The 12542-nt window shown below is 39.8% G+C and overlaps 1 protein-coding gene across 1 annotated transcript in view; it reads right to left on the bottom strand.

Annotated features, from left to right (window-relative positions):
• Positions 1-2881: 2881 nt before the first annotated feature.
• nudt4a (nudix (nucleoside diphosphate linked moiety X)-type motif 4a) overlaps positions 2882-12542 on the bottom strand; it is a 28103-nt gene continuing 18442 nt past the window's right edge. Inside the window, exons 3-5 of the mRNA XM_026926978.3 lie at positions 5723-5767; positions 5432-5516; positions 2882-3520 (exon numbers count right to left, since the gene is read on the bottom strand). Of these exons, the coding sequence (XP_026782779.1) occupies positions 3315-3520; positions 5432-5516; positions 5723-5767 (336 nt within the window). The 3' untranslated portion in view covers positions 2882-3314. The remainder of the gene's footprint in view (positions 3521-5431; positions 5517-5722; positions 5768-12542) is intronic.

The raw sequence follows: 12542 nt of genomic DNA, 5'->3' as shown, positions 1-12542 counted from the left end.
TTGCTCTCAAGTGGACCCCTTTAGGTAGGAAGGACTTGCATCTCTGGTAAGCTAGAATCCCTCTCACTGAAACCAGGACACATCTTTGCCATCCAGCCACAGGCTGATAACCCATCCATCCATCAACTGTATGGCTTATCCTACACAGGGTCTTGGGGGAGCCTGGAACCTATCCCAGGGGACTCGGGGTACAAGGCGTTGGACACCCTGGACAGGGTGCCAACCCATCACAGGGCACAATCGCACACACACCCATTCACACACTATGGACAATTTGGAGATGCCAGTCAGCCTACAATGCATGTCTTTGGACTGGGGGAGGAAACCGGAGTACCTGGAGGAAACCCCCGAAGCACGGGGAGAACATACAAACTCTGTGCTCGCAGGACGGAGGTGGGAATCGAGCCCCCAACCCTGGAGGTGTGAGGCAAAAATACACGGGCCTGCCTGAATCTGACTGGTAAGGGCAATAACATCTGCCTCAGACTGGCCTGACATGGTGGCTAGCATTCTCAATGAAGCTATCTTTCCATCAATTAATAGTTTGGACTGTTTTGGTGTAGGAGCTCTTTTCTGAGGTCACCATGTAATGTGAGTGAGCAGGGTGGATGTGTCCTAAACATCCTGCTCAATGCCAGTCTTCCAAATATGGCCATCAGAGGAGGCAAAAACGCCTGCATACATTTTGAAAACACCTGTGGCACAAGAGAGGGGCCAAAGGGTTAGATGTTGAATGGGAATACCTGTCCTTGGAAGGCAAAAAGCATCTGTGTGGGAAATAGGCATAATAATAAGCAGATCTATAATCAACATCTGCCAATCTTAACATGGACTGGAGGAAAGCGAGGACTTTTATTAAGAATTATAGCCCACTCAAATCAAGAATCAAATAGAAACCTTTGTCCTTCTTCTGAGAAAATACATTGACTAGAACTCTTTGTTGTGAACCATGAAGTCTATCTTTTCTCTGTCCAGTAGGGTCCAAGTTGCAATGACTTTGAGGTCTGATTACGAAGAGGTCCTGAGCCCTGAGAATGTAGGGCACCAGTGGCAGAACTGGAGTTTGTATCCTGACTTTGACATTAGGACCCATTGATCTGATGTAGCTGCAACTTAAGTTTTTGGCTACAAATTGTCCTAGTGCCAGCCCCTGCCCTTCATCGGCATGCTCTGGACCGCATGTTTTTTTTTTAGTGGTGGGAGGGAAACACAGATACCTGCAGCCATCATGTTTTCCTTATCCTAGTTATTCCCTTGCCTACAATTTCTACCACTCCAACTTACACATATGAAAATAACATTGATCCAGATTCTTTTTCTCATGGTGTAGATCGGATTAATTCGATTTTCTTAGCTCACATTTTTATAGCCCAGGTATATATGACTTGCAAAAATACTGATTATTGGTATTCACTAAATAAATCCTGATTCCATCTTTTTTTTTTTTTTAAATAAAAAAGTCCATAACTACTGTATTCGTTGTTTAGCCATTCAAAGCTAATGAAGTAGTGTCAGCACTGACATGAATTATATATTTTTGAACTTTAATAGAAGGCAGTACAATGGGGTTGAGGACTGAGTTTCAATATGAGCGAGAAACAAAATCAACTTTATGCTAATACATTTTTCATTTAAAATCACCTCATCTGGCAACCCAGGTGGGCGGGTAGTGTAGGTACAGAGTGCGTCTGAAACAGTGTGGTCACCGAGGTTAGGATTTACAGCCAAAACACAGGAGTTACACCTCGCTTTCATGCTTGACTTACTCCAAAGGAGTTCTCTTTCTACATGAATTATATTGTTATTATCCACTATATTACACTAAAGATATTTATGAGCACTCCTCACAGACAGTATGCACACACCAACACACTACTGCCACCTACTGGTCTGGAGTTCCCTGCTGAAAAAAGTCCAGCTTGGTCTCACCAGCTACCAAAACAAAGGCCAAGCTGTTTGTTAGATCATTTTACCAGCTGATAGGTTTTTTTCCAGCTTCCTCTTTGCTTTTATAAATAGATCAAAATGTTACTCTAATTCAGAGGAAACATAGTATGAAACCTGTTACAGACATGAACAGCATTATGGACAAATTTAGAAATCCGCAGCTGCCTATTTCTGTGTGTAAGAGAGAGAGAGAGAGAGAGAGAGATGCCCCACATTATTCTTATAATGCCATTGATAAGACCTCATGATACTGTATAATGCATTGTGGAACCCTTACATTTTCATTGTTGAGCTACTGATAGAGCTTAGATTTTAGCCACCCTCCAGTCTAAAATGACCAGCCATCACTGTGTATGATACTATTTATAAAGTTGAAATAAAGGTGCCTATTAGTTTTTAATACTTTATATTAAATACTCCAAGCAGGTTATGGCTCTAGCAAAAAGATAGGAAAAAGCATATGATTTTGTGACTTCATTTGCTCTTAGTGATATCCTGAGGGTAACACTATGTTTAGAAATTTCAACATTTCCTGGGTGAAGTTAAAAAAAAACCTTACCTTAAGTTCCTGTACAGGTATGTAAACTTGCTTAATAGAGTGAGTTCACATTTGAGATCAACTAAAAGGCTTACAGCATGTTGGAACACATTCTAGGCATGAAATAATGACATCTAAAGCTGTCAAAATCACATCACATTGCATGCTGTTGTCTCAGGGGCACTGATGTGCCCTGAGGGCATTGACGTGCCCTGACTGCACTGACGTGCCCTGAGGGCATTGACGTGCCCTGACTGCACTGACGTGCCCTGAGGGAATTGACGTGTTTAGATAGAGTTATACGCTCTGTCAAAGGCCCTCAGCTCTTTTGTTTCAAATTATTGTAGTGCTTTTAGACATATTTAAGGAAAATAAAGAATAAACTCACAAAATAAATCCTTTTTTTGGAGATTTCATTGTGAATTTTTACATCAAGTATTGCACAGTTTTGCCATTGCTAAAGATGCTTTAGGTTCATGTCAAACATTCTTTAAATCACTGCAACCTATGAATAAATAATGCTAAAAATCCATAAGTAATTTATCAGTTATTTAAAAATCCATTCAAAGGTGCTCCAAATGTCCACTTTCTTCTCAATAGCCTTCATTCAAAGCTCAAGTCCACCACATCTTTGTTCGGCTGTAGGAAAGAAATAGCTCAAAAGCTCTATGCACACTATATGCTAAACTTGTGAGTCAAAGGCACATTCTTCTTTAAACCTTTGGCTTCTCAACATTAGAAAAAACTAAGAAGTATAGAAATGCTGCATGCAAAAGTAGTCCTTTCCAGTCCTTTTTGTGTGGCTCAAAGCTGCCCCCTGTTGGCAGTTCTATCTGTGTAATCGGGGCAGACTGCAGTCATGTGAGGTGGTCTGATGGAGCGGTGTGTTATCGCCTTGGCCTGTTGGCTCCTGGGTGTTTCCGTTAGTCGAGCTACAGCGAGGTGTGAGCCTGCGCAGGTACTCAGCATGGACCGGCTTATGGCACTGCAGCACCCGGATCGCCTCATCAATCTTAAACCACTTTCTCTTGCGACCTGTGAAGCACATTGTAAAATGGCATTATACTGTACTTCAACATTTTTAGTACTGCTGATCTATACAGAGATGCCTTTCCAATTCGTTATTCGTTATTCAATTATTATCACTCCTGTAAGACAGCATATAGGTATTATTAAAAACAGTGCTAACATGATGACTACATGTACACTTTAAGACCTTATTTATAACCATAATTATAAGGTTCTAATGGACAATTTTTATATGACTTAATTTTTTATACATTCAAGCAATACATAGTGTCAAACAGAAGTCTGAGAAAAAAAGAAAGAGTTTTAACACAAAAATCATAGCACATGTCAGTGAATGGCCCGGCTCCATGCTAACAACCTAAATAATAAAACATGTTGTGGTTGAACTGACATTTAACTGCGATCTGCATCGGAAATGCTTCGATTTATAAGAAACCAACTGAGTGTATAAGCTTAGTTTATATAATTATTACAAAATTAATACACGTGCATGGATGCTCTGCAGCCTGGTCTGATGTTGTACGTAATAGTAATAGCAAGGGGTTGAAAATCAGAAATGCCAATTTATAACTTTAACATTTTGCCAATAACGCCCCCCCCCAAAAAAAACTAAAATCAGAAAGAACCTTATAATTACACAGTTGGAACTTGAACTGTATTACTAATAAATAACGTTATGTAAGTAAAAAGTCTATTTAACCAAAAAAAAAAAAAAAAAAAAAAAAAACCCTCCACACTAAACAGTACTTTAAAATGTGATTTATTTAAAAAAAATAAAGTTGTTGTCTTATTTCAAAGCCATAAAGCCCTGAAAAAGTGAGAACTGGTGATATTATGGCAGGCCTGTAATGCAAAGTGTGGGTGTCCATGTCTGGGTTGCAGACTTCTTCAGCTGCAAGGATCTAGAAGCAGGCATTAAACCTGACATTTGATTTATGACAAGTAAATGTGTCCGGTTATTTACGGCACAATTTATTTCTTAGACTTATTTTATAATCTCTCACCAACACCCGCCCAGGCAGCTCATGTGAAGCATGCTGCCAGTATTCCTGTGTGTATTGGGGTCATAATGCCCTATTTGGCAGCCATCCGTCCAGGCAGAGGGATCGAGAGAGGCCAGGGAGAGGGAGAGAGCAAAGTGTGGAGTGTAGTGACGCTGACTGGAAAACAACTGTGGCACACCTCCTGGCAAACAAACTCAACACTATTTATACTGCTGCAGCGAGTGAAGGATTACCAGGTTTTCTCTTTCCACACCATCTACAAATAGTTCAAGTTTGAATTACACTGTATGTGGGCAAACAGTTATTTATATAGTGCCACCCCAATAGCAAGATTCCTGGGACTAAAACACATGGTCACATAAGGTCAAACAGCAGTGTAGAACTGTTGCATAAAACCATATCTACCCTCAGATTATAACACTGCAGTTAAGCCATGACCAGAAATCAGACCAGACCAGACAAGACTAAGCTCTAAACTCCAGCCACAAAAATCAATAAAATGGCTTTATAATTTCAGCACAAGCAGCACTTATAAAGTCTGCAGCTCTCAGACACACTGGGTCACTAGAGTTGACAGATGCTTTTATTCACCGAGTAGCTTTGGTGATCAGAATGATCATATTCATGACATGCATGAGCCATAAGAAAACAGACAATAAACAGCAAAGTCTGAAAAGACAGAATAGTACGCCCACCTGACGGTTTTCATAGTTGAACTAATATGTTGTGAATGTAACCACAGAGACTGTCGTATTTGGCACTCAATCAAAAACAAAATGAAGCAGAACTTCTATCATGGCAGGGTGACATGTAATTGCTTTAGTACATGGAAAAATACCACATTTGAAAAAGATCATAGCCGAGATAACACATAAAATATAACTGTCGTGTTTCAGGTCGTGTGTTAACCTACCAATGTTAACAGAGTCCTCCCAGTCCTCCAGTGTCTCTGTAACCGTAAGCACATACACATACGTTCGATGTTTGCTGTCTTGGTTCTGTGGAGAAATTTTAAACAATTCCATTACCACAATAAAAAGCTACACAAATAACATTTACACACCAGCAAATGCATGATATAATATTACGATGTACATCATTAACATACAGTATGGACCAATTAACTTCCATTTGTAATTTTAACAAGCTGCATGTTAGGAGGGATTAAAATAATATCTGACCTTATGTAATTCTGGCATCTTACCTCAAAAACTCCCAGCAATCTGCCAAGCGTGCCCCTTACACCAGCCTGCATAGCCATGGAAAAAAAGACAGGAAAAAACAAATGACGTACGGCCACAGAAAGAGGAAAAAACATCTGTATTCTGAACTACCCATGAAGGTTGTACAATGTGACTATTGGTGTATCCTGACTACTTTCAGCACAATAAATATGTCATGATGATCTTAGAATATATACATATAACATATAATGAAATCACCTGTATATATGAATAATATACTACTAATATACAGCCAAAGAACCAAATACAAAACCACTAGTCCACTCTCATGTTCTATCCAGTAGAAAAGGATTTAACCTCCAGTCATGAGTGCACTGCTTAATACACTTAAATGAGTTATATGGGTCTGGCTCTGACATATAAAGAGGTGTCTGATCACAGTGTATTAAAAAGAGGATGAGCACACGGACATGCTGGAGCTGAGCCAGATCTCTTGACCTGTGCAGCCAAAATGCTGGGCCCCTGCTCGCTGACGTGGGAGGCCTAAGCCATATATTTCCACAGCACAGACAAGATTCCAGCATGTTCATATGAGAACAGCATGCCTTGCCTTGAATACTGTCAAATACCCTATACCAAGCTCGGGTTACTCCGTCTGCAAAGAGCACTCGGCCACGGCTTGACTCACCAGCTCACAGGACAAGATATTATATTTAGTATAGAATGATTTGTTACATATGCAGCAGTAACCATATGAACATTTCTCTAGGGAAACGCAGTGTGCTCTTCTGTTCCCCGTTCGTTTCCATTATCGACGCTTTTAATTTCCTGGTCAATAAATATGTTCTAGACAACCTTGTTGGACCTCCATCTAACGGGTCACTGTGAACAATAATAGCTTTCTCTCTGCAATGATCACAAAGAGGAGTGCTAGAACTAGATGAAAATTCTGAGGTGTTTTTCAATCAGCACTTTCAAATGCTACCATCTGTCTTCATGATATTCATGCTCTTATGAGACAAAATCAAGCCCCAGAAATGCAAAATACTAAAGGCACAAATGTCATAACTCATATCCCAGTCCTGACACAGCTCCAGAGAGTTTGGAACTCTTGAGCCTCACTGTTACCAATGGAATGCTACAGCTCAGGTAATTTTACAGGCTGTTCCTGGATTTCTCAAGAGCATCTTACACGAATGGGGTTAAACTTCTTCAGGCATAATCAAGCTAACATTATTCAGGCAGGACAGTAAATATATGAAGTTTAAATAAAGAAGTTTAATTCAAGATACATTATATATAGGGATGTACTGGCAAAGCAAATCCAAGTTACATCAATATTTACATGGGGGAAATTATGCATATTTGGAGATGGGTTATGCACATGCTTAAGTCGATTGTCTAGGTGCACCATTCAAATTATGCAAATTTCCTTTAGTTCATGCCTCTGAGGCTGGAATATTTTTCTTGAGTGGAAGTGCCTAAGACAGGGTTTTTCAACAGCATCTAGACAAATGACTTTAAACACAAACATCTGCCTTTAAGCACAAAAAAAGGGAGGGTGGTAGGGGGATAGAAAATGCTGACTGAAGGAGGAAACAAGTTTTTTTTTTTTTTTGCCATTGATGTCAAAGTAATACAATGCAACATAAAAGCAAGAGAATTAAAAAATTAAAAATAAGACTAAATATGATGATATAAAAGAAGATGGAAAACAATGAAATAAACACGTACTAGGTGTCTATTACATTGCCAATATATTGCTCCATGACTAGTCCTAGTTGTAATTATCACATTAATCCCTGCAAATTCCATTTAATGTAGAAATATAGCTTCCAGCCTCACTGATTTGAAGCTTAAAAAAAAAGACACTCGATACGGCTCATTTTTTTGTTTTGTTTTTTTCTTATACTCTGCACAGACAGTTAATGGTGCACAAAACTTAATTAAGCCACAAGATACTACATCAAGTTCATGAAATCGAAATCTGTGCATGGGATGTAGGCCATTTTTATCATGCTTTTAATGAGCTATTTTGAGTTGTAAATACAATACAATAATGCCAAAGACAAGGTACCCATGGTTTATCTGCTACGCTTACAGCTTGTGTTAATTTATTTCATAACTTTATGCATAAAAAAAATTCAGTCCTTGAGATAAACAATATCTTCTATTAAGATTCTGTCTCCGTTGTGCAAAGAAATACGTTTTATTGACTTTAAAGGGACAATACAATCAATCATTTAATTAATAGTATATAGTATATAATAGTCTATAATTAATTTATAGTTATGTATTTAATATTGGCCTTAAATGACATTCCATAGTTTTCTTGAGTATATTTGCAGCCCAAACATGAATTTCAGAGTGACATATTGTGGTTACGTCAAACTGTTGGCCAGTGGCACTGGACTTAATACTGCTCCTCGCTCGAGCTGATATCACGCAAGAAAAATGCACTTGTGTCCAAGGTCAGAATCAACCTCTGTTTTAAGCAAACTCCTACATGTGTAACTCTCGTGTAAGTTCTGAATAGCGTGCAAGTCTGTAGTCTAAGACCTTAATACAGATGTGGACAATTTCAGGATCAATTAGCCTAATATGGGTAATAAAGCCATTCATGTCATTGGGTAGTCTTAAGTAAAACAAGAGCAAGAGGATTGATCATCAACTGGTTTGTTTTTCATATCCAACATATTGGGAATGTGTTTGACACATGCCACTCATACCAGAGCATTTTTGTCTCTTGCTCAACATTACAACGTCACTTGGAAATTTTTTTTGACGCTAGACAGAGGCAGAGTTTCCTGAAAGCATCATACACAAAGTTCACTGCTAAACGATAGAGCACTACATTGAACACTCTCTCTACCAGTTAACTTTACTTTAACTTTACCGCATTTTTGGGGAAACTGTGAAATAAACCAGTATGAAAAACACACTGCATTTGTATTTTTGCATTCCATCAAGTCCCATTTGTTTACATATAGATATAACCATCTTGTTTGATTAAACCATTGGACTTTTGACTGCTGTGAAATGTCAGTAAACACATGGTGACAAGTTTTAATCTTCAAACTGATGATCCAACCTGATGGATACGTCATCACTTTTGGTTGTATTATTGTTAAAAGAGATAGATATAGACTCATGTCATCTGGTCTGACATTAATTGCCCTAACTGTCTAATGAAAGGCCACCTCTAAACTTTCAGCGACAGAACAAACTTGTCATTTCTTTATATAGCCAAATATGTACCGTGTTTAGCATTCCTGTCAAAGTAATTACTCATCTCTGCAGGACATGTAACAGGAGCACCGTAGCAGGGGTGATCATTATATCATAATATGCATGATACTTAAAAACACTTTCATGATACATGATATACAACGATCAGCCATAACATTAAAACCACCTGCCTAATATGTCGGTCCCCCTTGTACAGCCAAAACAGCTCTCACCCGTCAAGGCATGGACTCCACGAGACCTCTGGAGGAGTGCTGCTGTATCTGGCACCAAGACGTTAGCAGCAGATCCTTTAAGTCCTGTAAGCTGCAAGGTGGGGCCTCCATGGATTGGACTTGTGTGTCTAGCACATCCCACAGATGCTCGATTGGATTGAGATCTGGGGAATCTGGAGGCCAAATCAAGACCTTGAACTCTTTGTCATGTTCCTCAAACCATTCCTGAACAATTTTTGCAGTGTGGCAGGGTGCATTGTCCTGCTGAAAGAGGCCACTGCCATTAGGGAATACCGTTGCCATGAGGGGGTGTACTTAGTCTGCAACAATGTTTACGAAGGTGGTCTGTGTCAAAGTAACATCCACATGAATGCCAGGATAAAAGGTTTCCCTGAAGAACATTGCCCAGAGCATCACACTGCCTCTGCTGGCTTGTCTTCTTCCCATAGTGCATCCTGATGGCATCTCTTCCCCAGGTAAGTGATGCACATGCACCCTGGCATCCACATGATATAAAGAAAATGTGACCAGGCCACCTTCTTCCATTTCTTCATGGACCAGTTCTGATGCTCGTGTGTCCATTGTAGGCACTTTTGGCAGTGGACAGAGGTCAGGATGGGCACTCTGACCGGTCTGCGGCTACGCAGCCCCATATGCAGCAAGCGGCGATGCACTGTGTGTTCTGACACCTTTCTATCATAGCCAGCAATTTGTGCTACAATAGCTCTTCTGTGGGATTGGAGCAGATGGGCAAGCCTTCACTCCCCACGTGCATCAGTGAGTCTTGGGTGCCCATGACCCTGTCGCCAGTTAACTATCTGTCCTTCCTTGGACCACTTTTGGTAGGTACTTACCACTACATAATGGGAACACCCTACAAGACCTGCCGTTTCAGAGATGCTCTGACCCAGTCGTCTAGCCATCATAATTTGGCCCTTGTTAAAGTCACTCAGATCCTTACACATGCCCATTTGTCCTGCTTCCAACGCATCAACTTTGAGGCCTGACTGTTCACTTGCTACCTAATATATCCGACCTCTTTACAGGTACCATTGTAGCAAGATAATCCATGTTATTCACTTCACCTGTCAGTGGTTTTATTGTTAAGGCTGATCAGTGAACATCACAATATACAGTTTACCAGTAAGTCAGAGTGCAGGGTCAGCCATGATACACCACCCCTGGACCAGAGAGGTTTAGGTGCCTTGCTCAAGGTAGTACTTATGTAATGTTATACTTATCGCAATTAGATTATTGTATATATTAAGCCAATTTCTACACAGTTTTGCATTGTATTTCTTAGAAAGAAGCAAAATTAACTGCCAACAGTATAGATCTTAGGTCTGAAATTAGTAAAACTATCTAGAATTTTATAATCTTACACTGGTTTTATAATAATCTCACATTAAGAAATCAAATCAATCTACCATTACTCATGATTATTTGACTTGCTAAGATATTGTTGCAGTGGAACAGTCCACATTTCCCCTTGGTTATCAATAAAGTATATCTAGCTATTCAAATTTGAGAATGCTGTGAAGAGAATGCTAAGTGGACAATTCTATGTACAGTCCCCTCATAAAGTATTAGAATGGCAAGGCCAATTATTTTGCTGCTGCTATACACTGAAGACATCAAAGGATGAATATAAGATAATAGCTCAGAATTTCAGCTTTAATTTCCTGACATTTACATCAAGATGTGGTAAACAATTTAGAACATTGCACCCAATTAATAGGTGAGTAATGGAACAAATAGTCTTAAAGTAAATTAAAGTAAATAACACTTAATATTTGGTAGCATATCTCTTGCTTGCAATAACTGCATCAAGCCGGCAACCAACTGACATCAACAAAATTGTTTCATTCTTCTTTTGTGATGCTTTTCCAGGCTTGTACCACAGCTTCCTTTAGCTGTTGTTTGCATTTCAGTGTGCTCTTCAGGAGCTGAAATGCATGCTCAATTGGGGTAAGGTCTGCTGATTGACTTGGCCAGTCTCTAACCTTCTAGTTTTTCCCCTTTGTTGTGTTAGCAGTGGGTTTTGGGTCATTGTCTTGCTGCATGATGAAGTTCCTCCCAATTAGATTGGATGCATTTCTCTGTAAACTGGCAGACAGAATGATTCTGTAGACTTCTAAATTCATTCTGCTGCTACCATAATCAATAATGATTCATTATTATTCCAGAAGCAGCCATGCAAGCCCAAGCCATGACACTACCTTCACCGTGTTTGACTGATGAGCTCATATGTTTTGGACCATAAGCAGATCCTTTCTTTCTCCACACTTTGGCCTTTCTATCACGTTTGTAGAGGTTAATCTTGGTTCCAGAACATTTGTGGCTCATCTCTGTATTTCTTTGTGAATTCCAATCTGGTATCCTGATTCTTACTGCTGATAAGTGGTTTGCATCTTGTGGCATGGCCCCTATATTTCTGCTCTCGACGCCTTCTTTGAATGGTGGATTATGATACTCTTCAGCTTGCTTTTTTCCCCATAGACAGCACTCTGGTCTTCATGTTGGTTTATCCTTTTTAACAACAAATGCAGTCTTCAGAGGTGAAACCTGGGACTCAAACCAAGAGTAGATATTCAGAGTTATTAATAGTTAAAAAAAATCAATCTAACAGGGTACATCTGGGCAACAAGAAACACCTGTCAGTCACATGTTCCCATATTTTGGATCATTTGAAAAATGGGGGGTTCAAACAAAAGGTGCCATGTTCTAAGTTGTTTAACACATCTAGATATAAATATCAGAAAATGAAAGCTGAAATTCTGATCTATCACCTCATATTCAACATATTCACAACCCAAATGTCTTTAGAGTATAGCAAAAACAAAAGATTGGGCCTTGCCATTTCAATACATTCAGAGGGGACTGTATGCGGGCTAGAGAACACCAGCTGTGCTCGAACTCCCAGCCACGGAGACTGCATCGTCATCCTAATTCAAACTTGGGTCAAGGAGAAAGGATGCCTTCTGATTCGATTGCACCACTCAGGAGCCCTGCTGCTGGTTGTTTACAGACTCCGTCCCTCTTCTTTATGAAACATGCATCGAGTCAGTGTGTTTTAGAAGTTAGGACAACATTTGATGTGCACAGAAAGCACACACTCAGAAATTCATTACTCTGCAAAAGAGGGAGCAGCAACTCACATATCAGAGGCTTGATACATTTTCACAGCATACTGCTACAGCTGCTACACTCACATGGAGGCAGTCACTAGCCCTGGAAGTGCCTCCCTCATGCTTGCTTAAGGAAATATTTTCTTCCAAACTGAGGAGACCAATGGTAACAGGACACTAACTCCAAATGTTGTCTCCATGTCTCATAGTTGTCAACAGATGGGAGAGGCCCCTTGAGGCAGCCTTTCAAC

This window comes from Pangasianodon hypophthalmus, chromosome 6 (genome assembly GCF_027358585.1).
Source record: "Pangasianodon hypophthalmus isolate fPanHyp1 chromosome 6, fPanHyp1.pri, whole genome shotgun sequence".
NCBI lineage: Eukaryota > Metazoa > Chordata > Actinopteri > Siluriformes > Pangasiidae > Pangasianodon > Pangasianodon hypophthalmus.
Note: the sequence above shows the minus strand (reverse complement) of the source record. Positions and strands in the feature narration are given on the sequence as shown.